Source organism: Numida meleagris, chromosome 1 (assembly GCF_002078875.1).
Source record: "Numida meleagris isolate 19003 breed g44 Domestic line chromosome 1, NumMel1.0, whole genome shotgun sequence".
NCBI lineage: Eukaryota > Metazoa > Chordata > Aves > Galliformes > Numididae > Numida > Numida meleagris.
The window spans coordinates 165,617,415-165,644,903 of record NC_034409.1 but is presented as its reverse complement, the minus strand read 5'-3'; the positions used below and the strand labels follow the sequence as shown (position 1 = coordinate 165,644,903).

The 27,489-nt window shown below is 46.0% G+C and overlaps 2 protein-coding genes across 6 annotated transcripts in view; one reads left to right on the top strand and one right to left on the bottom strand.

The window, feature by feature from the left end:
* ERICH6B (glutamate rich 6B) overlaps positions 1 to 20,696 on the top strand; it is a 33,603-nt gene extending 12,907 nt beyond the window's left edge. For 3 of the 4 annotated variants that reach the window (XM_021375700.1, XM_021375689.1, XM_021375679.1), the window contains exons 3-14: positions 2,151 to 2,208; positions 3,733 to 3,815; positions 6,630 to 6,761; positions 13,086 to 13,207; positions 14,374 to 14,475; positions 14,567 to 14,721; positions 14,846 to 14,910; positions 15,459 to 15,604; positions 17,596 to 17,684; positions 18,258 to 18,410; positions 19,576 to 19,804; positions 20,562 to 20,696. In XM_021375700.1, the coding sequence (XP_021231375.1) occupies positions 2,151 to 2,208; positions 3,733 to 3,815; positions 6,630 to 6,761; positions 13,086 to 13,207; positions 14,374 to 14,475; positions 14,567 to 14,721; positions 14,846 to 14,910; positions 15,459 to 15,604; positions 17,596 to 17,684; positions 18,258 to 18,410; positions 19,576 to 19,804; positions 20,562 to 20,684 (1,457 nt within the window). In that variant the 3' untranslated portion in view covers positions 20,685 to 20,696. The remainder of the gene's footprint in view (positions 1 to 2,150; positions 2,209 to 3,732; positions 3,816 to 6,629; positions 6,762 to 13,085; positions 13,208 to 14,373; positions 14,476 to 14,566; positions 14,722 to 14,845; positions 14,911 to 15,458; positions 15,605 to 17,595; positions 17,685 to 18,257; positions 18,411 to 19,575; positions 19,805 to 20,561) is intronic. The other variant, XM_021375706.1, reaches the window with a different exon arrangement.
* The window catches only part of COG3 (component of oligomeric golgi complex 3), a 31,735-nt gene continuing 25,808 nt past the window's right edge, over positions 21,563 to 27,489 (bottom strand). For both annotated transcript variants that reach the window (XM_021375661.1, XM_021375668.1), the window contains 4 exons: positions 27,317 to 27,392; positions 25,628 to 25,755; positions 24,570 to 24,668; positions 21,563 to 23,674 (listed from right to left, as the gene is read on the bottom strand). In XM_021375661.1, coding sequence (XP_021231336.1) covers positions 23,645 to 23,674; positions 24,570 to 24,668; positions 25,628 to 25,755; positions 27,317 to 27,392 — 333 coding nt within the window. In that variant the 3' untranslated portion in view covers positions 21,563 to 23,644. The remainder of the gene's footprint in view (positions 23,675 to 24,569; positions 24,669 to 25,627; positions 25,756 to 27,316; positions 27,393 to 27,489) is intronic.

Genomic DNA, 27,489 nt, shown 5'->3' with positions numbered 1-27,489 from the left:
AATGCAGTCCAACCATGAGCCCATCACACCATGCCCACTGACCATGTCCCTCAGTCAGTGCCACATCTGCATGATTTTTGAACATCTCCAGGGATGGTGACTCCACCACATCCCTGGGCAGCCTGTGTCAGTGCCTCACCATTTTGGGATAGACATGTGCCTGCCCAGCCAGTGAGGGCTACTGTGGTGTGCTTTGGGCAACAGCTGTGAGGGCAAGGCAAGGAGCACCAGCACCCAGACCGGAGCCCCAGCCCTGGGAGCTTGTCACAAACGGAAGGTGCTGGAAAGCCCATCCGTCCGTCTTGGGAAACAAGGTATTCAAAGTCAAATGCCATGAATCAGCTTGCCTGGAGCAGCCAAATTTGCTCTGCTGCAAGCATATGCCAGCAAATGTGTATTTGTCTCTACAATTGTCTCTTCTTAGGTATCTCAAGCTATGTTTACAGGTGGTTTTTTTCCCGCATACCCTGACTTTGGTAATATTTTACAGCTCATTAAGTAAACTAACCGGTGTTTGGAGGCTGATAAGAGAGACAGAAATGTGGTTAATCCATGGAAAGAGAAAAAAAACTTAAGATACAAGGAACTGTGTACGGGTGTGTGCAGGTCAGAGTCACAGCTGTCTCCAGGGAGAGGGTGAGGAAGGGACCCATGACAGGTAGCCTGGGTACCCCACTGGGAAAGCACCAAGCATCATTCACAGGGAACAGCAACTACTGCCTTAGTTAGGGCAAGCCTACCTTTCTGCAAGAGACTGGGGCAACTTGCCCTTATCTTAAGAAAGGTTCATAGAGGAAATATTAGCCTTTTTCCTTATTTCTTCTTTGAACACGCTATGATCACTCAGTCCACTTGCTGGGGGGACAGCCCCCACCATGGCCAGAATTGCACAGCTGGCATGAAAGAGTCAGCATACTCATAATGTAAACAGTCATTGATTTGCTAGAGAATCTGCACATCGTTCCTTCTCAGGGGTTGGCCAAAAGAAGTGTTTTCTGCTCACTTTTCCTTTTTTTTTTTTCCAATGCAAATTTGACTGCACCCAAGAATGAGAACAACTGACTGTTTGCACACGTAAGGTTTATTTCTTTTGAAGGGCTTTCCACTTGGAAACCAAGTGTTCTTAGCAGGCGTGCACGTGAGCAGCATCCCTGCGGAGCAGCCTGTCCCTGCAAGAGGCCCAGGGTCGAGGCAGCAGCCACAGGTGTCACAGGTGGGAGTGGATGGATGTGGAAACCTCTCATATGGCTGTCCCAGGGAACTGCTGGTTGGATTGCCACTGCTTTTAAACTCACCATTTAAATTTCAGACAAAATGCGAGGTTTCTCTCAGCCTTTTTTGGTAGAGTATTTAGATATGTGCAGATTTACCAAGGAAAATAAAATGGAGTTGGGAATGCTTCTGTGGGGACATAGGCTGAACATTCAACACATCTTCAAGTGTTTGACAGCACAGTGCTTTGCAGGGCTTTGGTGGTCTTTCTAAATCCTTTTTCATTGTTTTTTTTGTCTTTCACAAGAGTAGCTCATCTAACCTGAGTGACACACCTTCATTTTGATGCTTTTTCTGGCTCCCTGTTTCTGTCATGTCTCTCTTTTTCCACATCCCTTATTCCTCCCAACCACTGCACCAACACCTCTTGCCCTCCTCAAACATCTGTGTCCATATCCTTTCCCCTGACCTCCACATGGACACGGGTCCTCTCCTCTCCCACCACCTTCTGCAAATGCCTGCCCCAAATCTCTCCCTCTGGCTTCCCTGATTTTTTGGATATATCACCACTTGGCATTTTGGCACTACGTCTAGTTGCTTGCAAGATGAAATCTGCGGGGAAGGCAATGTGAATTAGCTTGTAACTCTTGTCTCTTCCGCTACAAAGTCTGCCCTCTGTTGCCAGCCACTTTTTAAGGCTCCATTTTTGGGAGCTTTTTCTTGGCTTGCCTGCAATTTATTATACCATTAAAAGCAATGGGGAAAAAATGTTCCTCGTTAAGGTGGGGAGGTTTTATCTGAAATACAAAATAATGACATGGCCAGAAATCTCATGGCAAAAAAGAGAAAGAAAGAAAAAAAGAAAGAAAGAAAAACCCTGCTGTTCGATACAAAAAGAATATTTCTTCTTAAAATAAACCTTTTTCTCTCCCTTCCAGCACAGGCGATAAACTCTCCATCAGCTCATCCCACTGGCTCTAAGCCAAAGGAATCCAAGTAAGGACAATAATTGGTGGCATTTTTCTGCATCGCACAGCTGGGTGAGGCTGTATTTATGCTGTACGTGGGCTGGCAGTAGGAACACCAAACAGGGGAAATTTATGGGGTGTCTGCAATGCCCACAGCCCGACAGCCACTGCTTTGCCTTTCCTCTTAATAAACTGTAACATCCAGGCCACTGGTTGTTGTTGGGCCCCTCAGTGTTTGGGGATATTCAGAGAGACACTGATGGCCTCTGTAGAGTTTTTGTTAATATCATCAGTGAACTAAGTATCATCACTCCTGATGTGGGGTTTGTCTTCTGTTCTCACATTTTTAGGGTTGTTTAGCTCTTTTCCTAAATGACATTACAACATGTGCTTGGCAGCAAGGGAAAATGAATACAGAAACATGGAGTCACAGAATCATTAAGATTGGAAAAGACCACTAAGATCACCAAGTCCAACTATCAGCCCATCCCCACCGTACCCACTAACCATGTTCCTCAGTGCCACACCTACACAGTTCTTGAGCACCTCCTTGATGGCTCCACCACCTCCCTGGGCAGCCCGTTCCAGTGCCTCACTACTCTTTCTGAGAAGAAATGATTCCTAATATCCAACCTGGTGCAACTTAAGGCCATCACCACTCATCCTAAATATATAAAATAAATATAGTGGTCTAAGGGAAGGCTTGTTGTGTTGCTGCATAAGCACACAGTAAGGCTCTGTCCTTGTAGAGTTATAAAGTCACTGCTGCAATATGAAGGGGAATTAGCCCAAGGGTATCCAAGGTGGCCTTCTGCTCCATGCATGAAAGGAGAAAGTGATGGCATTTCAGGGAGGAGAGCGATGGAGGCACCAGAACATTGCTGTTTCTCAAAATCTCCTGAGGTTTTCACCCACAGGCACTGTGCCCAAAAGCCTTTAAAATTCATAGGTCACTAATGAGCAAGCAATGGTGTGTAACAGCATCCTTGAATTACCAATGCAGACAAACAAAATTATCAAAACCTCTTCCCTCCTTCCCTGAATCAGATCAAGTCAGTCCCCAACCACAGTTTGTTCAGTAAAAAAAAAACTTTGTATTTTCCCCATGCTTTTTTTCAGTTGCTGAGGCCACAGGCATCTCTGAATTGGTAGATCAGAGGCAATCACAACATTCTCCCCGCACTGCACAGACACCTTGATTGCTGTGCGTCGTAGGCTCAGAATGATTTCATGCCTTGACAAACAGCTTTAGGAAGAAAAGAGAGTGGGAGGGTTTCTGGAAAGTGCCATTTGTGCTGGACATGCTGTGATGAGGGAGAAGTCCTGCTTCCCACCCCCAGCTGGCTCCAACACAGCCCCAGTGCCATGTTGCATGATGAATCGTGCCAGCCTGATGCCGGTTGTAGAACCGTGCTGGATGAGATGGAGCCCAGCAAGGATTTCAGGATTGATGTTACCTGCCCAGGAGTCGCTGCTGGGAAACCTCACCTAAGCCCCAGAGCACCCTTCCCCTGCCATCATCCCACCTGGTGTCACCTCTTTGTACTGACAGTGGCAGGAAGCATGACGTGGAAGATCAGATGACCCAGACAGAGTGGAGCTACTCAGATGAGACCCTGGCTGGCAGGGAGGATGGTGAGTTCATTTGATGCAGACCTGCCCAGCATCCCAAGCATTCAGAACTGTGGGGTTTGCTTTGGAAAGTGGCTTTCTGGCATCAGTTTACTTAAAAAAAAAAAAAGTTATTCATAAGTGGGTTTTGTTGAGGGGAATTCTGATTCAGTTGAAGCACTTTGACAATGATAAATGTCTCTCATTACCGATATCCTAAGTTCTGTTCCCTTCCTGTCATTAAGGCACAAAAAGCCTCGTGGCATTTTTCCTTAGATCCAGCTTTGTTTGGTTCTCTTCATTATTAGGGGTTTCACGTACCAGTGAGAGCTCGGGGTGAAGCAGGGCCACGCTCAGCACAGCAGCTGATGGGGAGCCAGCAGGAGCGAGTGCTCTGAGCCTGCACAGCCCCTCCACTCTGCCAGGGCACAGGGAAAAACTGTGAGCCAAGGAAATCCCCACAAGGAGATGGTACTGGTGCTAAGGTCTGAGCCTGTCAGGTTTCTTCTGTCCCCAGCACCGGCTGTGGTGCCTAGGAGCTGAGAGATGCCACCACCTGCTGATGCAGGAAGATGCCCAGGATGCTCAGCTCCATAGAATCACTAAATCATTTGAGTTCAAAAGGACCCTTAAAGGCCATCTGGTCCAACTTCTCCTCAGTGAACAGGAACACCTACAGCTAGATCAGTTTGCTCAGGGCACCATCCGGCTTGACCTTCTCCAGCCCATGCTTTGTCCATGTGGCTTGGCTCGGCTGACAGATGCTCCTCATCCAGAATGGGGGAATATTCTAGTTTTCTTGGTCTTCACGGGCCTCCTTGGGCTGGCAAACCTTCTCTTTGCACCAAGAGTGAGGTGAGCTTCACTTGAAGCTAAAGTGAAGCTGAATGGTGGCTGCCATTGCAGGCTGCTGGAAGCTGTTCCTTTCCTCCCTGCCTCCTGCAGCCAGAGGTTGTCCCTATCCTGACTGCCACCAGCCAGATGGCCTCTGCAGCCACCCAAGGCCAGCGTCTCCTTTTGGACTCAAGAAACACCTCCATCTCATCCATCCAGGTGCTCAAGGATGTTCAAGAGCTGAGGTCCAGGGGCACACCAGACCCCTGACTGTTTTAGGGGCTCTTGGTCTATGTGCAGGTCTGTGAGAGAAGCTCTGCGCTGTCACCAGGCTGTCTCAGCCACGAGGGCTTGCTAAATGCTTAGCCTGCAAAACAAAAGGCATCCACTTCTTGGCTACAGCCTTCTGCCAAGAGATAGGCAGGTTGTGCTTCAATGCAGATGTCTAGGGGAAAAAATGTGCAGTGCATTAGAGAGCTGTGACTCATAGAATAATTATCCTCGTTTCTCATAGTTTATTAATAATTTAAACCCAATCTCAGTGTTATTGATCTATCATTGAATCGGAGATTTATTTCAGATCTGTAGTCACAGAAGCAGTAAATTTAATCCCCCCTTCCCCTCCCACCCTTCCACCCACTAAACTCACTTTATAACTAAAACATGATGTTTAGGCTGTTTCAGTAATAGGAGAGGAGAAGAATAGCTCTGAGGCTGTCTGTGGCAGGAGCAGCTCATGGAAGATGTAGGTTCTGGTTTTAAACCTTTTTCAGACCGAACTTCTGCCTGCACGCAGTATCAGAGATGCTGAAGGACCACAGACGGCAGCAAGTGCTTCTTGCTGGCATGTGCATCCCAATTTAATCTTGCTTTAACTGGTGAAAACCTGAAGCAGCTGCCTCAGTGTCCCAGGAGTACCATGACCATAAAATCAATTTAAGCGCATGGAGAATCAAGCCTAGAAAACCATCGTGTGGAGGCTCCTACAGCAGGGCTCACTTGGCTCTAACATGTGTCTTGTGCATTCACTCCAATGAGCAGCAAGACCTGTCCTTTTAAAGGAAGCCAGGAATAGAAAACAGCATGTTCTATGGGTATTAAGTGCCCAGAACGGTGATTTTTGTAGGCAAATGAAATTCATTTTTATTAGACCAATTGTAGTATACAGGTGGGATGGAAAATGTGCTTTTGGCTGCAACAGCTCTTTCTCAGGTCCAAAAGAAAGCAGAAAATATATCCAAATGCTCATCTGTCCCTTTCCATCTACATTAATGGATGCAATTAAAAATATCGCCATCCTCTGCCTGCCCAAATCACTGCTGTCCTTGGGCTCTCCAACCACAGCAAGCGGGGCTCTCGGTCACGGTGGGGGTTCCTGCAGCAATGGAAATGCGGAAATCCCACAGGACAGGGGTGATGTGAGCCGTAATGTGGTAGGGGGCAATGCTGGGTGTCGTGGGGCTGCTGGGAGAGGAGGGAAGGCAGGGACATCCTGCTTGGCACTGGAATCCCTCCTGTCTTGGTGGGACACCAGCGGTCAGAGCTCCCACAAAGCCCTGGCTTCCCTGCATTAAACCTTTTGCTTCTGCAGAGCCCCAGAGTCTCGTTTTTCCAGATTTCATCCGAAGGCATTAATTCCTAGAAATGGTGGCTTCCTGCAGTTACAAAGCTGTGACCCACTTCCTCCTGATCCTCAATGAGCCACACAAGTGGTTGGGTGCACAGATACCAGTCACTGGTGCGAGCTTTGAGAACTCCCTGGGCAGCCTGTTACCATGCCTCACCACTCTTTCTGAGAAGAAATTTTTCCTAACACCCAATGTTTGACTTCCCTCCCAAGCAGTGTCTTCAGCAAAGGAATCTGCAGACCATGCTCATGGGCAGGAGACAGCGTGGTGCAGAGGGGGGCAATGACAGCTAGGTAGCTGATCTTCATGTTGTTCCCTATAGAGGTCACAACGACGCCACGTCCTCGCACTACGGGAATTTCTGTTCTTCCTCCAGATGTGGTGACGCTTTTCAGAGACACTGAGATTTTCTCCGAAGCACAAGTGAGTGAGGGGTCAGCTGAAAGAGAGGAAGAGGCAAGAGCAGAAGAGGGAGAGGAGAAGAGCCCAACAGACCAGTGTGAGCAAGGTACAGTGTGATCTTTTGCTTAATTATAACAGCCATGAGATAAATCTGAGTTTTTGAGATTCCCAGCTGCCACTGTTAATGGCCTTTTGAAAATCCCAGCTAAGTTAAAAATCGTTTTGCTCATAAGGATGACCAAACCATTTGAAGACCTCTTTTTGCCATCATGGGTCACTTTGCTTTGACTCTTTCCTGCCAAGCAGAGTATTCAGAGTCTCATTCCTTGTTGCTCATTGAATGTTTGGTGGTAAAGTGTAACAGAAAAGGTAATCCCTCTTCTCTTCTATCTGGGCACCTGCAGCCCTCGGGCTGTGAAGGAAGGACCTGGGACAGCAACACCCTTCCTTTCTGTTTGGATAAAAGCACTTGCATCAAGAAGGAAAGGGGAAAGTGTAGAAAGAGGAGAATCTTGCTTTTTATTATTATTTATTTTTTATTTTGAGGGTTTTTTGTTTGTTTGTTTGTTTTCTTTTCACAACAGTCTCACTGGCTTTGCTGCATATTTCTGCAGTCACTGGGTAAAGCGTGACTGCCTGGAACAGGGACGTGCCCCGCGTGAGATCTGCTCCAGAATCCAGGGCCAAGCAAACCCCAGGGCACAAAGGCAGAGCTGCTGCCTGGGCTCCCCTGTTCCCCCACCCTGAACTCTCCATCTCCTATCAGTGGGACGCAGCAGCTTGAAATCTGCAGGAGGATGCCTGGAAGACTTCCCCCACCCCGCAGCTCATCCCTCCATCGCTACTTTTGCTTGTCAGGCATTTATATAAATAGGATTAACATCTGCAGTTACACTTAGCTAGGTTGCAAATTACACAGGCTATCAAGGCTTGTGCTTCAGGGCATACAGTGATTACCATCGGAGGGGCAAAAATGAGTTTTTCCAATAACAGAATATTGCATGATTGACTGGGGACATTACAGGGTAGGGAGGATTAGCCTTTGCCATCAGTATCAGTTATGTGTCATTGCTGCATCAAAGCACCAGGCGTAGCTGAGCCGCTTCCATCCAGGCAGCGCTGCAGGTGGCTGGGTCCGGAGGAGTGGAGTTGGTTGTTAAACACGCAGCTGATTTCTATGCTTGCTGTGAAATGCGCCTCCAGCAAGCTGCACCCCCTGCTTTTGCTGCTCACCTCCTTCTGTGCACCTTTGGCTCACGAGAGGAGCTCGTCCTCCCTCCCTTGTCCTCCCCTGGCTGGATTCAGCCCTCCCTGCTGCTGCTACAGGATCCAGCCATCCCACACCCCCAGCACACCACCCTCTTTTTCCCATAGCCTGAGTGATCATAGAATCGTAGAATAGAATTGTAGAATCATTAAGGTTGGAAAAGACCACTAATGTCATCATCTAGTCCAACCACCACCCTAACCCCACCATGCCCACTAACCATGCCCCTCAGTCACATCTACGTGATTCTTGAAAACACCATGCTATGCCTTGATGTTTCAGAAGACCAAATCACACATGGGCTCTTGGTGCTCTCCATCACCACTCTGTGGCTTTGCAGTCACAGAAAAGGCCATGTCCTACAGAAGCCTGGAGCATCTCTTGTTGTTTCCCAGCTCTGATGGGGCCAAGATGTATCGGAGGAGGTGCTGGAACAGGAAGCTGGGGAGTACTGGGACATTGGGGCACCTGCCTGCTTGTGTTCCATCTGCTTGTAGAAGATGGGATCATTCAGGCTGGCTCCTGCTGAGGTGACGCTGGGTCAGAAGTTGCTATGGGCAAAAGGCAACGAGATTGACCATGGAAGATGCTTCTCAGGAGTGTTCCTGATAATCGGTGTCCCTGGTGGGGACACTCCCAATGGAAGGATCCACTGACCATACCCTTACAGCTCTTCTAATGTTTGTGAGAGGGACCATGATCCACCTTATCTCTCTGCTATGTGTGAACATCTTTGCCCACCCTTGACTTTCAGACCATTGCATTTCCATTGTCTTGGCAGAAAACAATTGTCTCATTTGAATGGAAGTGCTAGAATTGACAGAAAATCCAAAATAGGAAACATAATTAGTGGTGAAACTTTTAATTCCCCATTTCTAAGTGTATTAGAGCTTATTTATTGAACCAGCTTGACATTTAGACAGTTCCTTTTAATGCTAATAGCGTTGATTACCAGGTTGAATCCCACTGCTTTGAGGAAACTGCTGCTCAGTATTCTGAGCTGCCAAGTTCCCCCTGCACAGAAACGCTTGCTTTTCTTCACAAGAAATATGTATTATTCAGCACAACAACATTAAAATAAGGCAATCAAGGGAGTTAGGAACCTGAGCCAGCAAGGGCAGCCCAGGCACAAGGCGTGGGGCTGCAGGGTGCCTGGCTTTTATTTATTCATATTATTTTTGTAACAATGCATAAATAATTAATATCTGTAACATGAAAATATATAATGTATGATGCACGTATATCAATCAGTCAATAAATATTATTTATGTTTTAGCTTTTCCATGGCTAAGTAAGCTCTCTAGTGTCAACGGGATGGGGCCAGCCCATCAAGGAGGGGGAGTGGATGATGAGGGGTGGCCATAACAAGGGAGGAAGAGGAGGAGAAGTAGTAGGAGGAAGAGAACTGAGAGGAAGAGGAAGAGGACTGAGAGGAAGAGGAAGAGGAAAAGGAAGAGGAAGAGGAAGAGGAGGAAGAGGGTTTTCTCCTCTCACCCACTTTCAGATTGCACTCCTCATTCTGGGCTCTTCCTTCATCCTTGCACAGAGTCAAACACAGCAGGGACTCCTACCTATTGGAAATCTAGGGATCAAGAAATATTGTTGTTGCTTGTTTGTTTTATCCCCATAACACTCACTATCGGTCTATTTTCTTCCGTATGTGAAATGGAGCCTTTTGTGCTACCTCTCCTGAAGATCAATTGGAAAGGTGTCTGATTGCCCTCCTGTTTCAATGTATATCATCATCACTCCTTCGGAGCTGCAGCAAAATAGCTCAGGTGTCAATATGAATAGAATTCAGCCTTACATTTGCTTCAGATTATGCTTTATAGGTGAAAATGGTAGATATTCCAAAAATAAGCCTCATCTCCACATTACTGAGAGTGCAATGTCAACACGAGGATGTTCATTTGATGCAGCTGCCTCCAGAAGTAGGGCAGGCCGCTAAATGCTGAGAGTGACAAGCCAGCCTGCCTTGACAAGCTTTGCCAATGGCTAACTGAGTGCGAGGAGATTACCATGGTCTGGGAAGCAGAGATACTTGAGCTCAGTAATTTCCCTCAGGGCGTGATTACCTTGTAATAGCCGCCATCCCTCATTCTCATTTCTAGCTGGAGACAAGGTGCAACGTGAGGCTCAGGGCTTGTATCCATCAGCTGGGAAAGAGTTAAGGCATGAGTTTTAAGGCGACCTTGGACAAGTGCGCAAGGCCAGAAGAGTAGAGGAGGTTCTGCCATTGAGGTGCTGAGCCCTACTGTGAATCACAGAATCATAGAATTATCAGTGTTGGAAAAGATCTCTAAGACTATCTAGTCCATCCCTCAGCCCATCCCCACCATGCCCACTGACCACGTCCCTCAGTGCCACATCTACATGGTTCTTGAACACCTCCAGGGATGGTGACTCCACCACCTCCCTGGGCAGCCTGTGCCAGAAAATACATGTTGTGCCATTGGAGTGTCCCGCTGTTCTCATTTTTTAATTTACTATAGAAAAATCTGAGTGAATCAAATCTGGACATTGAATTCACTGTTTGTTTGTTTTTTGTTGCTCTTCCATTATTTGAAACCATGCGTAACAAGCAGAAGAGCAAGTGATTTCTTTGGATGTCTGGATGCTACTGATGGTCACAGAAGTCACTGCTTCGTCTTCCACAGCAGTTATCCCCAAGGAAGAGATTTGTGCTCTGAAGCAGTTGGCCTACAGATTCTTTTGCCTTGGGAGCTTGAGGAACAGGGGATGCAGCTGCCCTTGGGTCTTGGTGGTGGTGGTGGTTTTAACCTGAAAATTATGCCTGGTTGTGCCAGGGGACGTTCAGGTTGAATATTAGGAAAAAATTGTTCTCCAAAAGAGTGGTGCTGCCCTGGAGCAGGCTGCTCAGGGAGGAGTTGGAGACACTGTCCCTGGAGGTGTTCAAGAAATGTGGAGATGTGGTTCTAAGGAATATGGTTTAGTGGGCAATATTAGTGGTAGGTGGATGGTTGGACTAGATGATGGAGGATTTTTCCAACCTTCATAATTCTATGATTCTATGGTTTGTTCAGTCTGGAAAGCCACTATGGTGCCACACCTCTGTGATGCAGGAGGCTGCATCTCAAACAAGGACAGGCAGCAGCAAATGGCAGGTCAGGGTATACTTAAGCTAATTCGCCTTAGTGGGAGAAATGGCCCAGCATGAACACAAGGATGACTGCGGAGGGTGAGCCCAGGAGTGTGCCTGGCCCAGCGTCCTGCCCTAGGCAAGAGCCAGCAGATGCTCGGGAAGAAATACAAAAATATAGCCAACACTTATTTATGCTTCCCATAATACTCTCATTCCCTGGTAATATGGGACTCAGGAGCTTCTTGAACTGTAGGGACCATCTCTGCAGCTAATTGCTCTTCATAGAATCATGGAATCATAGAATGGCTTGTTTTGAAAAGGACCTCAAAGATCATTGAGTTTCAACCCCCCTGCTGAGTGCAGGGTCACCAACCACTAGACCTGGCTGCCCACAGCCACATCCAGCCTGGCCTTGAATGCCTCCAAGGACGGGGCATCCACAAGCTCCTTGGGCAACCTGTTCCAGTGCGTCACCACCCTCTGTGTGAAAAACTTCCTCCTAACGTCTAAGCTAAATCTCCCCTGTCTCAGTTTAAAACCATTCCCCCTTGTTCTATCACTATCCACCCATGTAAACAGTTGTTCTCCCTCCTGTTTATACTCTCCCTTCAAGTACTGAAAGGATGGGTTCCTTTCCCATCTACCACTTTACAACCTATTGAACCAATGGAAACGTTGAACATCCACAGTGCCTCGTGGTGAGGAGGACCTCAGTGGAAAAATCTCTTGCTAATTTTGAACATACCACTTGACCATACTGTTTGGTGATCCTTCTTTACTTTCTGAAGAGCTCTGAATGATGTGAACTGCTGTTCTCCAGTCACACCACCCTTCACTCTACAAAACTTGGTTGTATCTTTTCTTCAGTCATTTTTCTTCCAAGATAAAAAGTCTTAATCTATTCAGTCATTCCCCGAATGGAGGCCCTTTTATGCCTTTGATCATCTTCAATTGCCTTTCTCTGTATCTTTTCTATTTCTTCTATATCATATTTGAGATTGGTGAATCAGGGCTGCACAATAGTATTCAGGAGATGGGAGCCCATGGATTTATACAGCAGCATAATAACTTCCTCTGTTTTTCTGTCTACCCCTAATAATTCCTAGCTTTCTGTTTGCTTTTTTGATTGCTACTGAGCATTGAGCTGACATTTGCATAGAGCTATCTGTTATAGCCTGAAGATTTCATTCCCAAGTGGAAATAGCCACCTTGGAGCCCATTATTTTATATATGTAAAGCTAGGATTGTCTTTTCCCATGCACATCACTTTATATTTTTCTACATAAGATTTCATCTGTGATTTTTATTACCCTTTTATTCAGTGCCACAAGGATCTTTCAGTGCCTCTTCACAGTCATCTTGTTGCCTCACACACCCTGAATATCACCAGCAATGTTCTCCTCTCTCTACTCACCTCTATTTTGGGATTAGTTTTGAATGATTTGAAAACACGGGGCAATGCCTATGCCAGCAGAGCAGCCTCGTCTCAGAGATGTGAAGTGTCAGGTCCCAAGGAGGGGGAAGCCATGCAGTTCTCCCAAGTTCTTTGGATGTCCTGAGGGATTGTATGGTACTTCTGGGTACAGACGGTGGTGTGGCTAACTGGAACATCTGCCTCTCCCCATTGCACAGATAGATGTAGGAGTGATGATACCTGCTGGGATGTGTGTTAGCCCTCCTCCAGACTGTATGGGACCATCAGGAGACCTGATGGTGACCCTTTTCCCTGCTGAAGCCCGGCCCTGGCACAAATAGGAATACAAACATCCTTGGGTCTGGGGAGAGGAGGCAGAATCATAGAATCATAGAACGACTTGCGTTGGAAAGGACATTAAAAACTTCTCAGCTCCAAACCCCTGCTGTGGGCAGTGCCCCCCACCAGCTCAGGCTGCCCAGGGCCCCATCCAACCTGGCCTTGAGCGCCTCCAGGGATGGGGCACCCACAGCTTCTCTGGGCAAGGGAAGCAATGGTTAGAAAAGCCTTCCTTTGAGAAAATTGCTGCACAGAAACCTGTGAGATGCTGATGAATGCCAGTTAAACAGCTCTTCCTTGCAAAAAGCTGTGTGTGAGTCTGCTGAACCTGCTCACAGAAGTCCAAGTCCAGAGTCAGAGGAGGAGGAGTCATCCAGCAGAGAAGAGCAGGAGGATAATGGGATGGCAGCTGCCCTGCACACAGCTGAGGTGAGGCCCAGCAGGGGTCAGTACAAGGAACCACGAGTTACTGTGACATGCACTTTTTGGTGGTTTGGTGGGCTTTTTTCTCAGGAGCAGAGCCCACCTGGGAGGGGTGCCAGGGGCCTCTGGGTTAACAACGAGAGGCACTTCTTTCTCCTCAGGGCAACTTGGTTGAAGGGCAAGAGGATGGAGTGATGCCACTGCTGTTTGTAGGTAAAAGAGTCAGGCTGAACATCACTCAAAAGGGCAGAGGCTCCCCGCCTTTTGAGATTTAGGCTTGACCATCCAAAAACCAAGACTTGTTTGACAAGGTCAAGAAAAGAACAAATGGCAGTGACTGGGACACAAAGTGTCTTCTGGAGTGTGCGAAGACACGCATGGTGCAAAAAGAGATGGGTGCCTTTCATTGGTGCTGCTGGCCAGCCCATGGGGTTGCTGGATCACAACGGGCTGAGAGATGAGGAATAGCCACCCAGAATGCAACCTGGGGTGACATGCTCTGTGCTTAGGTGACATCTCTGCTTGGAGTAGAAGGCACTGGGACAGCTACTGTAAATACAACAGAGAGGGAAAGGCCTTTAAAGCCACTCTTAAGTCACTTTCAAGCAACTACCATGATAGAGAAGAGCTGAACACAAACGTTTCCATTGGAAAAGCTTTGCAAACACAATTTTTTTCTTTTCAAAATGCAAACATGTTCTTTTCCATTGAAGCTCCCCTAAAAAACCTGAGCACGTCCTGTTTTTTTAATGTATTCTCTCAAGGTTTTTCTTAAAGAGGAGACAGGACTTGCTTTTTAAAACTCATTTGAGCTTTATTTTGCTCTTTTTTTCCCCACATTCTCAGTGCTTCACAGGATGTTAAAGGAAGGTCAAATCAAGTTGTTCCCATTTCCATGTGAAAATCAATTAGCATTTTCCAGTGAACTCTTTAAGAAGGAAGAGTGAGCATAACAACTACATTTGTTTGAAAGCATAGATATTTAAATACAGACTGAGTTTCCTGAGTATATATATCTATATATCAATAAATAGATAGCAAAAATAAGGGCTGGTGTTACATGAAATGCAGTGGGTTTGGTTGCATTTATGGGAACAGCCTAGATTTAAGCTCATTTCTTTTTTAAAAAAAAAATTAATGAAGCTGATACTTAATTTCTAACGTCTTCTGAGGAAACTACTGTAACTGAAGAGTCTGCAAGGTGTACCTTCTGCGGTGCTCCTGAAAAACCAATCCCAACAGCAGCAGATGTGAAGGAAAAACCATGGGAAAACGTGAGTCTACTCATACAGAGTTGGGATGCTGCAATATAAGCAGGTTCTGCCCAGGAGCAACATCACTCCTGATGTGTGCTGCACCCCACAGCTCTTTTGCTGCAGGAGCTATAAGCAGGTATTCAGCGCTGCCGTCCAAGACCTGATGAGTGAAGATGAAGCAGAGGATGAGATGGACTCTGCTCCCCACACTAACAATTTACAAGCTGAGTTGCGAAGCGGCATCAAGGAGAAGGTGTTGCAACAGTAAGGAACTCAGAGAGACCCCAGACACTGGTGGGAGGAGGGAGGCCCATCAGCACCTCCTTGTTGCATCACACCACCGCCAACAATTTGATGTGATTGTCAACTTCTCTTTTTTTGATCTCAGGTTAGATGAGGGAGGCTTTAAGAACTACAGGGAAGTCCTTCAGCAGTATTTGACATGTGTTTCCCGTGAGTACCTTGAATTGCTGTGGTCTCTGGGCCCGATTTGGAGCCAGAAGTACGTGGTAACTTGAGGGCACTCAGAGAAGAAACAGAGACTGCAGCCTTTTATGTACTAAAAGGTGCCAAAATCCTAACTAGGAGTGGCCAGGGGCATTCATAGTTAATCGAAACACGGATCTGCATAATACCCTGCCCATGAGGCTGTCATCTACATGCTGCATGTCCTCTGGTTGAAAAGAGTAGGAGATAGTGCAGAAGAAATTTGCTGGTTCATGTTTAATCCATGCTTTGCTATAAGCAGTTCTCAGCTGGACATTCTATTGTTTTGAGCAAGGAGATCCCTTACATTTCTTAGGAAAATTGTCCTACAGTGTAACAGAGCCTGTCCTATCCTAGTCAGGCTAGATCTTCCCACTTCTTCCTCCTCAAACACAATCCTCAATCCCTCCCTCCATTCCCTCTCCATTCCAAATAACCCAAGACAGAAAGCTTGGAGAAACAGAGCTACATCACATTGTCCTCAACACCAACCTCCTAAACATTTTTTTTTTCAGGGAACAGAATCTCTTTCAGACTCTCAAAACCCAATGACTACACCATCAGACCAAAGACTGACCCTTTCACAAAGCACCAATCAACATTGGCACCTCTAGAAGACCTACTTGAGATGGACAAGGATTTTGTTGCAGAGCACCTAAAGGTGAGTGTAGAGCTGGAGCTCTTCATGTTGCTTTTCAGGTGGGGATTATAGAGTACGTTGTTGGGTCTGCTCCAGCCAAGCATATTTACATATCATTATGAGATATGGAGAAGGTCCTAATCAGCAAAATCATAGAATAACACAAGTTGGAAGGGACCTATAAGGATCATCTAGTCCCACCCCTGGCTCCAACCAGAGCCATTCCAAAATCAGAGCCTCTGTCTGAAAGAGTTGTCCAAACACTTCTTGAACCCTGGCAATCTCAGTGCCATGCCCACTGCCCTGGGCAGCCTGTTCTATGCCCACCGCCCTCTGGTGCAGAACCTGTCCCTAACCCCCACCTGCCCCTCCCCTGACACAGCTCCATGCCATTCCCTCGGGCCCAGTGAAATGTTTTCCAGTGAGTGCACTAAGTTGATGGGACCTACGTGCTTGTGGCTGTTGGAAGATGGACCTAATCAGGTGTTTATGGATGGGGTGCAAAGCTGAGTCAGGCATCTGCAGGGTTTTACGGGGATAATGCCCATGTGTAGATGTTTTACCTATTGAGCATGCTGTGCAGTTTGAAGGCTGAATGCCACCATCTGCACTCCAGCTGAAACCTCAGGCCCTGCTCTACTTAGTTCCATACTATACATCTCTCTTACTCTCCAAACCAAACTGCCCTTCCCAAACTGCCAGATTGTGCCAGACGGACCTGGGCTCCTGAGCTAGGAATGCTCCTGGACCCAGGCCAAGCCCCAGGCCAACAATTTGACAGCACAGGTAAAAGCTTTACGTGGTCCAGGAAGCACTTAGTCCATCAGTAGGGGCATCACTGTCGTGCCCAGCAAACAGTGGGGCAGGGGGCTCACGTGGCAGCTCCATCTGGAAAGTCAGGCCGAAGGTGACCAAAAGAAAGATGATTAAGGGTCAAGGAGCTGTTTTTTGGGAGAGTGGCAAAAGCATATTTCAGGGACTATGTCCCCACTCCCAGTTCAGCCCCCTCTTCTCTCTTCTGCTTCTCCTCCCCTCCCCAAACCAAAGCATTTCTGCAGTTTCTGCAGGCATATCAGAAAACCACCTGTGATTTATCACACAATCAGTGATTTTGTTGGCTTTTTTATTTTCAACATAGAAGTGCATTATATTGCTCTCTCCTCCTGAAATATAGGGGCAGCAAATCCTCCTGCCTAGGACTGCCTGTCTTTTTAGCCTCATAAAAAGCCTGAAAAATGAAAGCAGGCACAAGATTGCCGGTTTGTTGCTTTTCTGTTCCCCTCCATCCCTTACAACCAAGCAGTAATCCTTAGCTGGTTTGCAGAGCCAAAGCGTGCACTTTCGGGTTATTAATGAGTGCTGCAGCTGAAATGAGTTCCTTCTTGGGTACCAAATGGGAACTGCGGTGGAGCAGTCCCTCAAATCCCAATGAGAGACAAAGTCTGAGCAAGGCCCTTTCTGCACCTGGCAATCAGCTGCTGCTTTGAATGATGATGTTAAATGGGGGGGAGCAAACAAACACTCCTCTTCCCCTTCTCAACCAAAACAAGCTGCTCTCCATTTTTCCAGGCTCCTTATTCCTATTAGAAAGCACCGAACCCAGCTTCCTTGCGATGCTTGGAGCTAAGCCCTCAGCAAAGAAATGTTTTTATTTCACTTGTCAGGATGCTGCTGGGTAAATTACTCGTGTGTCTAATGGAAAGAGGGCTCCTGGCAAATTATATCATCAGAGAGAGGCTAATGACATAAAATAAAAAGAGCTGAGCTTTGCACATGAAATGCAAAAACACAGGACTGAAGGATGGGTTTCCCTTAGTTATTTTAAAGGGTTTAATTAAAAAGTAAGCAAACAAATAAATGAAGGCTAGGTGGAAAGCACAGTGTGTGATGGTTTGGGGTTGGCATGGGCACAGGGAGAGGAAGGCATGGTGCGGAGCACCCATGTCCTGCACACCCCTGTGATGTTCCCCTGCACCCACCTGCCTCTCATCGCTCTGGTTTTGCTCTTGCAGCTCTGCCGCTCTCCCAGCCCTGTGAGGAGATGCTATCCCGATGGACAGACATTTTATCTCCTTTTCCCAGATGGAAGCGGTCAGGTTTAGTATCCAGCTCATGCAGATGAGCCATCATGGGCATGTCCTACCTCAGAGTGGACCACTGTGGCTCTCCTCCCTTGGAGCAACTTGCCTCTGTGTTTTCATAGAACCATAGAATCACTATGGTTGGAAAAGACCTCTAAGATACCTAATCCAACCATCAGCCCATCCCCACCATGCCCACTGATCATGTTCCTCAGTGCCACATCTACACGGTTCTTGAACACCTCCAGGGACAGTGACTCTACCATCTCCCTGGGCAGCCTGTGCCAGTGCCTCACTGCTCTTCTTGAGAAGAAATTCCTCCTAATATCCAACCCAAACCTCCCCCAGGGCAGCTGAAGGCCACTTCACCTCATTTTGGGCTGGCTACACAACTTGTGTGGGTCAGCGCCGCTTCTCTATGGAAGTACAGTCTACAGATCCAGTAGCCCTCAGGTTGGCTGCTTGAAGGGTGGGTGGCAGAGGCATGAGTCATTCCCCCCACACACACACCACAATGCCCCACAATCTTTTTCATGCAAACCGTGCTTTCTGTGGGCTTCCAATGGGCTTGTCTTTCCTAAACCACCTCTCAGCTACCCATCAGGCAACATAGCCATCCTGATTGCATTCACTGAGGAAGCACAGTTCACCTACGTCATCCTGGAGGATGACAGGCACCCAAGGATTCGAGCAGCCTTCAGGAGCCGTGGCCACGGGGTCACCTTCCACTCCAATGGATGCCCCAGGTAGGTGCAAGCCTGGTGGGCCACAGCGCTTTGCCAATGGCTCAGCCCAGGGATGAGCATGTGTCTTCTTCCCTGGCTTCTCCTGGAGTCCTAGGTGGCCACGCTAAAAAATCAGTTATTATTTGCATGCAGGAGCACACTGAAATACCTGAAGCCTTTGAGCTTGATATCAATGTTGCTTTTGGTTTATTTTGCATTTCCAGAGAGTGCTCTTCGCTGTAAGGAATGACTTAGATGACTGATTCCTTGCAGCTTTATTGATAATGTGAGGTGACCAATGGCTTTCAGTGAAAGCTGCTGGTGTCTGTGCCATCACATTCTAGTTTTTGGTAGCCCCACCCCTAGTTTCCAAAGTTTCCCTCTAGAAAGTTGGGAACTGCAGGAATCAGTAAATCCTGGCTCAATTTCACAAGTCCTCCCTGCGTTCAGACTAATGAATGGCTGTATTAAATGTCTAACCAGCTATTACAAATCATTCTGAATAGCTTCTGTAATAACACGTCCATTAGAGCACTGCAGCCCCGCCGCTTGCCTGCAGACACGTCGGCCTCCCATCCATCACACAGCAGCCAGGCTTCACAGCTCAGTGCTGATCCCAAAGCATCATCCACCCCTCGGCCGAGCCGCATCCCCCCAGGGGCACGCATGGCCCCATGTGCCACATCTGAGGGGCTCCAGCTCCCGGAGTCACCTCCCAGGGCTGTCACAAGATGGGGAGTATTGATTTGGATCTGGATGCTGTAAATACGGGCTGTTTTCCCCACACACAGCGCGTTTCTCTCTCTTTTGTTCTTCAGCAGGGCCATTTCCCATGCCCTGCCACACGTACAAACATGCACAGCCACGCGCAGGGCACTTACTTTTAGCATAAATATTGCTAGAGCAATAGCAATGAGAGCGTCCAGTAACTCTCAGAAGATGTAGAAGTACAACGGGAAGATGGGCAACCCATGCTTCACCCTGATACTTTCCTTGCCTTTCAAGGGCTTGCTGGTTGCCCTGGGGCAGGACAGTTTGTGTAGTAGGCTTATTTTGTAGGACAACTGTTATGAGAACACCATGGCCCATCATTGACTCTTGCAGTGAGTTTTGTCTAAGCGTAGAGGAGATGGCATGTGGGAGGGGGAAGCTGTTGCCTCTGAATTCACCCAGCGTCTGTCCCCAGGACCATCCTGAGCCCTTGCACTGGGATCTGCTTTGACCAAGCAGGGGTGAGGCAGAAGCACTGGAACTGGCACGACCTCAGCCACCACATCCACCGCCCTCCCTTCCAGCCCATCACCATGAAACTGAACGCCCACCTCACCCTTAAAATTGCAGCTCAGGATAAAATTCACCTATGGTTCGCGAGCCGCAACAACTGCATCCGCTTTAATTCGGGGGCCCGGCCCAAGGTGAGTGCTCGCTGTGCTGGATGTGCCCAGTCAGGCCCTGTCCTCTGGCTGCTTGGGAGAGCAGCAGCAGCACGGAGCAGCCCACCTGAGATACACCACGTGCTGCCGGGGTGCTGCCTGGGGCTGGCCACAGATTTCAGGTGGAAAAGTCATCATTTCATTCCAAAGCAAATTTCCTGCCTGTGTGATTCTTAATGAAATTCCACTTCGGGGAAGCATTGAGATAAGATTGAAATGCTGCTGCTGAAGGGCGAGAACAGCACATCTCACAAATTCATTTCAAAACACTATTTCTTTTCAAAACATTTATATTAAATGTCAATACAAACACAATGCTCCTGATTTTATCTTAACAGCATTTCACTTAACATGAAACAAGCAGCTGGGGACAGGAACAGAAATCCTTTGGTATTTGTTGCCACTCAGGTTTCCCACCTCTGACCCTTCCCCAGAGCTGGAAATGCTGCTTTGCCAGGGCTCTTGGTCCCGGTGACCGTCCCAGCCCACTGCTGTGCATCCCTACCCTCCCATGGAGTTTGGCCCCTTGGTCCCCTGGGCATACACTGGAAAGAGGACCATCTCCCAAGGGAAGTCACAGGGTTAGCGTGCTCCAAGGGTGGGTGTACGGAGGGAAAGGGCAGCCCAGGACAAGGGTGAGTATGAAAGCTGAGAGATGCTCAGAGATGGAAGAGATGCTCTTCCTTACAGCCTCCCGTCAGTATTTATGTTCTTCTCTTGACACGGTCTCTCTTTGCAGTTGAAAGACCCGAAGACAAGCCACCTGCTAAAAGGATTTGAAGACGAAGAGGAGCGCTTCCTTCAGTCCAAAAAGATTCAGCTCAGGAGCCTGCTCTCCAAAATAGAGACAGTTCTGCAATAGCTTCGGCAATCTCACCCTCGGTGATATCACTCCTTGTGTTTCACCATCATCTGTCTGCATGAAAGACTGGAATGAAGGCATCAAGATGTGCAGCAGTTACCGTCAGCATTTCAGATCAACCCTTCCTTCGTCAAGGTGATAACAGCCAGTCACTTTGCAATGACAATAAAGCTCCTTCTTCCAAGCTCACAATGCCTATCTTCCTCTACATCGAGTCCTTCTACCACCAACCTGGTCTCATTTGAAAACTTCGTCAACACCAAACAGGAACAGCATGAGGAAAGGAATATTGGTTTTGCTTGGGAAACACCCAGCCCGGTACAGGCTATGCTGCAGGCATCACTGCTGTACCAAAGAGTGAATGCCCGGCCAGCACTTCTGGCATTCACTGCACTTCCCAGGAGACGCAATCCGAAGAGCCAAACCTCTTTAGGAGGCTCCAAGCATTCAGGCAGCAAAGGTCACGTATTGCTGCCTGCACCAGTCAGACAGAAGATGAATTCCACAAGCAAGCAGCATTTTTCCTTAGATGAGTTCATTCAAATGACACTGTCAAAACCAGACAGTAGAGGGATGCTTCACACTGACATTTCAGGGAACAAACCACAAGCCTCTGGATGACACGTTTCTGCAATACCAAGGGCCAGAAAAACACTCTGTGGTAGATAAGTCTGTGAGCAACCAGATAACAAGAACAGCTACCAAATAAAATAACCCTTGTGCTTCCTGCCACCACCTCCAAGTTCACTCTTAGTACAGGCCAACTAGTTAAAATGTGTTCCAATCACAGTTGTGGTTTCTTCCCCCTAAGAAAACTGCCAACAAAGAGACCGTTTAGTCACACGAGGTCATTTGTCAGTAAAGAAGATACAAACTTGTCAATAAAGAAAATACAAATTTACTTTATTACAACCATAACGAGGGATTATTTCAACTGTTAGCCGTATGCTCAGCGCTCAGGTCTACACGCCTGTGCCAGATGAAGTCAATTCTCCTACTGCTAAAAAGGAACGCTTCTTAGCAATGCACTCACCGCCTGTGCTTACAGGATGTTTATTGTCTCTGCATTACAGTTATCTCGACAGACAAGCCTCAGGATACAGAATAAAGCTTTACTCTTTGACCAAAATAGGAGGCAACATTTTTATTTAAAAAAATTAAAAACGGCAAGTCTCTAGTCAGATAATATAAAGCATCTTAAGTTAATCTTTTGAAAGTATTTACACTATTTGTAAACGTAAATATCTGAAACTGTACATGTTTAAACAAATGTTCATTTAGCAAACAGGCTGTATAAACTGATAGCTCTTCTTATCTTCCAACCAGCTGTCCTAGAGCTGTCTGGGTATTCCAGGAGAGAAAAGACCCCAAGCACAAGAGTGCCTACTGCAAAGGTTTACCCCTTCACAACTTCTCTGTACAATGTACTAAGTCATCCAGGGCTTTGTACAGCGACCATGCGATCCTTCTGTAAAACTTTATAAAAAACCAAATATACATATATTACAATGCACTGGACATTATTTTACAGCCTGCAACTCTACATAAGTAAAAAGAAAGGGCAAGTTTTCGTGCTCGTTAATTCCTTTCGTTAACTGTAAGGGTGACGTACGGTCCTATGAGTACCATTTAGGGACCTCAGCACCACTGCTGCACCACTCCACACGGTAGCTCTAAGTCACACCGTTTTAGTCTCCAGCCATGTGATTTATAACAGGAAAAATAAATTATTAAATCAAAGCCGCCACCGATGTGCATGGAAGCGTCTACTTAATTAAAACTTCGGAAGAGTTTTTGCAAGTTAAGTTAAAAATGTGCCACGCACTTCACCAAACGTTTTCTTCGCGCTGCTGCACAATAAAGACTTGCCCACTGAGATACTCTGAAGCTGCTCTTAGTGTTTCATTCAATTAACGACAGAGTGGCTCGCAACCAGCTCTCCCAAATTATGATCGGTGCGTACTGACCGTAGTGCACTGATCACCAGTTACTGAGTACTTGTCCCCTGCTTACACTGGGGGTGTGACAGTGCTTGCACACTCATTGCTGGCATCCCCTCTACAGCCCCACCAGCACTCACTCCAGCACACAGAGGCTGTATGAGTTCCAGTCCCAGTGTTCCCAGTGTCCACAATGCAACACCACGGTAAGGCAAAAAAAACACACCGCTAATCTAGAATTCTAAGTACCTGAGAATCTCAGTGCTAAGCTTTGTTGTAAAGCATCTCAGAACCAGCAGAAATCGTATTGCACAGCTTTCCATTCCAAATCCCAAGAATCTGAGATTCTTTACATGGAGTAAGGCTAGAGCATGAACCTTCAGGTCAGACCTCGCGGCTCCCACTCACGGGAGTGTAAGAAGAGCAGCACACCCAGTGTTTCAAGAAGTGCTTCAGATGTGGAAAATAGTCCTCCCAACTAAGAGCCTCTGAATTACGTTTGAGCACGGAGTGGATTACCAGGATCCTCACGGGTGTTAAAAATTGGAGCGTGCCTGCTTAAGTCAAATGGTCATAGCAACGTGCCATCTCCAAGCCTTGCAAAATCCCTACTGCCGCTCCCATCTGATTCCTGCACTTCATTTCCAGTGTTTTTGAAAGTGCTGTTTTTCACTGTATTAATCAGCTCAAAGTGTGAAAGCTTTTTACATCAAAAAACAGGACTCCAAATTTGAGAAAACCTGGAGAAGGCAGTTAACTGAGCATCCACAAGAGTAATCAGCACAGGGTTTGTTTTGTGTTCCTTCTCCCCCCTTCTCAAACCAGCACATAGGAAGACCTTTAACAAATCAATAAAACTGATTTTTAACATTTTCCTAAAACGGGGTTAAGCAGCCTGGAGGGTCTTAATGCAGACTGGACTGCACAGGGGGGGATCCTTCATTTACTTCAAGCAAATGTCTTCACATCCCCTTCACTGCTTGTCATTCAGCTGAGGATTATTTTAAGCAGCCTCACTGGCTACTTGGATATCGACAGAAGTAAGTTCACCTGAAAGACAAAGTGAAAGCCTACATTAGACAGAACAGCTACGTTCAAGATCTGCCTCATGTTTTCATCTTTAAGTAGATAAACAATGTTGGAAGAAGCCAACTCCTCTAGGATAACCCCACCTCCTTCCCGTGGATCACTCCCACTCCATGGTCCGGGATAGTTAACACCCACCCCTGTGGCCACATTCACTGCAGGCAAACTCCTCTAGCACATAAGCTTGATTATCTGTTTAATGATTGGCAGCCTGTGACAATCAAGATTCCATCCACATTCCCTGGATCATTAAGGTCACAGAGAGATTTTTAAAAACTGACTTGGTTTGTGTCAGAGCATCCTAAAATGGAGAATTCTCAACCCCAATCATTGCTGAGACTAAAGATCTTATTATGCACGGTTACATTTCCATAGAAATCTGCACATTTCCCCAGTGCAATTTACTTCAAATGAGCCCTTGTAATTCTTCACTCTGCTTCCCAAATGTTAAAGCTGCTGCTTGTTGCATTTGTCAAAAGCAAGACTACCTACTCATGTGCAGGTTTTTTAAAGCTTGTTCACAAACTGCAGTATCTCTCTGAAAAGACGATGCCCAAAATGGGCAAGACTCTGCCACGATGTTGTACAACCCAATCCTCAACAACATCAATCACCACCTTCAATTTTAGAAAATCTCTATTGGATATTCATTAAAAAAAAAAACAACAATAAACTTTTAACTGAGAGCTGACAGTTCAGATAAAGCCCTGAGTTTAATCACCCAGGATTAAGGGGGATTTAAAAAAAAAAAAAAAGATTCTGAATGCTAAAAAGTACTAAAAATGAAAATTGGTGTTTGAAAAAGACACATGAAAGAGCACCTGATATAACTGAGAGCTTCCATATATTCAGTACAGACCTGTTCCATTGAAGGACAAGCTATAATCTGGAGATCCTCATTACTAAATTCTTCCTTTAACAAAGCATGGAGTTTCTGGAACATTTGCTGGATGTTATTCTTTTAAAGGAAAGGAGAAAAAAAATTAAAATTGGACAAAGATACCCATCCACACAACTCATCTCAAACATTAACTACAATAAGCACGATGTACGTGGAATAGCTACTGAAGCAACCAGGCAGAGAGAAGTGGCAGGACTTTAACACATTTTCTTTTAAAGCAAGACAAATACAGAACAAATACTCCATACAGAAATTTCAGCTCATATGTGCTAAGCTGAAACACCAAATCCTACAGACTTAACCTGAAAGCCTAAAACTCAGTATAAACCCACTCCTCCTGGTGGGTTTATATTAGGTCTGCCATTGAGTCTGTATCAGCCTCTCTGCGTCTAGTGCCCGTCCATAACTGACAAGGCTCAGACCACGTGGCAGAACGAACAGAACCCAGCTGCTTCCCTGTAATGTGCATTAAACAGGCTGCATACAAGAGGGCAGGACAGGATTCTTTTTAAGCTGAAACATACCATAGATTGATTTATTTTTATTTCACAGGTCTTTTCAGTAGGTTTTTAAACAGGGACACCACAGTGCTTGCAATACTACTATCTTCACTGCTACGTGTGCTTTGCACTAGTCACATGTTTACTGGCTGGACTGCTAGCCCAGAAAAACCTACACGGACAAACAAGAATATGTGTGTATGTGTGCATGCATATATTGTCCACCTTTGTTGGTGCTAAGATGTTATGTTCATTTTTGGTGTGGGGGATTCTTTTTTGCTGATATTAGTGAAGTCTGTGAAGGTTGTGTGATGAATGTTGACAAATGTGCATTGTAATGATATATTACACACTCCCTACGTATAACTATGTCCACCTGTACAGATATATTATACATATAAGAATGCACACAGAAATCCAAGGTGAACGATCCCACAAAATGTATTTAAAGTCTTAAGTGAAGGAAAGCCCAACGCCTACAGAAAAGCATGCTGATGTCTGTGTAGCACTACTCACCCTAACTGGCTTAAACAAAATGAACTCTGTATCTTTATTGGACAAGTACAGCGACATGCTTCGTAATGTTGATTGCAGCTTTGTTTTTATCGTCTTGTAAGTGGAAGAGACCATATCATTGATCTTTGCTGAAAGTAAAAGTAAACTTACTTAATGAAGTACAATGGCATTCTGCTAGTTAAAATCTACATTCCAGAACATCATCTCGACTTTACTGGGGCTGACCATAACCACAGGGTGAACTGAAAGGGGAAGAGGGGCTGAGTGGGCAGCACAGCATCGCTCCATCATGTGCCCATCCAACCCATTTCTGCCATCCACCACAACCCCCTGAGGTTCCTCAAGTCACAGCCTTCTGACTGCAGGAAAGTAACAAAGTTCTACAGGCTCCCACCCATGCAGAAAAATGCCCTAGAAAAGAAACTACCGGGGAATAAATTGTGGTGGTAAAGAGAACAGCATATCACAAATTCTCCTTACTGCCCATCTGCCGTAATCTGCACGAGGAAAGGTTGCACAGACATCTGAATTTTAAATCAACCACACAGGAATCCTCTCAGACAAGACTCTCTTTCTGTATTGCTAGATATCTTAATGGTTTTACAAGATCTTTGCTTAAAGGGTAGTGGAAAAATACATTTTGTAGCTTTAGATTTACAAAGTTAATAAAATAATGCTTAAGGGGTTTTTTTTTCCTTAGTTTCTACATTATCTGAATTATCTCCTGCTTACTCCCATTTCCTAGACAAATGACTCAAAGAAACAACAGATCTCCTTAGATCTGCTGCCTCTGTACACGATTATCTCCAGACAAACATTACAAATATCCCTGAAGAAGCAAGAAATAATAAGCAGAAGCTCAGGTTAGCCCTTGAGATCATCTGACCCATGAAGCAGCAATGATCTATGAATAAATATGGTTGGATTTGCATTTTACGAATATGATGCAACAGAAGGTTCCAAAGTATGAATTGGAACAAACAATTTCCCAGCATCATCCAGAAGCACAACTCAGTAAGGTGAACAGCAAAGCAAAACCCAAGAACAGTGAACTACCCCAAATGTTCCTACAAAGCATTTATGTACGAGTTCTGAAAATGAAGAAGTTACCAAATGTACAGACAGTAAAAGCTTCAATACAGACTCACTTCCCTTCCACAAAAGCAATAGCTTCATCTCAATGGGACCAAGTAACCCCCTAAGTACATTCTGCATTTGTTTGTGGAAATACTGTTTTCATGCAAGAGCAGTCACAGCTTGAGAAATACTCAATTCATTCATCCTGTGCTCCAATTAAATGCATATTGTGAAGTTCGTCAGATTTTGATACAGAAGTATCTTATGGCACGTAAACTGGCGTACAGGTAAAAATGCAAGCCAGGATTTTCAAGAAAAAGGTTGAGAGTACTTAGAATTTTTCCAAATCAGTCAGTTTCACAAACCAAATTAACCTGATCAACTTTTCCAATTGCTGTGTTTCAGAAGTCACGCACAGAGACAAATGACACTCTGAAACACTCCAGCCCCATATAATGCAGTTCATATTGCTCTACCAAAAACAGTGAATGGAAATGGTCTTTTTCTCCACTTGGTGAGTTTTCAGTGGAAGTCTCAAACAAGTAAATGAGCATGGCTTTGTTATCCTACAACAGTTTCAGAAGTAATATAAATGTAAAAGAATGCAAATACCTGGTTGTGCCCAAGGCTGCTGAGAAAGGCTGTATTTGGGACCTCCTTGAGTAGCCATCGCTTTTAAAGCAGCCACCTAAAACAATTACAATCAACAAAATGATGTTTGTTTCTTTAGGTTGAAATCCTAACAAAGTGACCAAGTAATGATTGCACAAGTATCCTAGAGACTG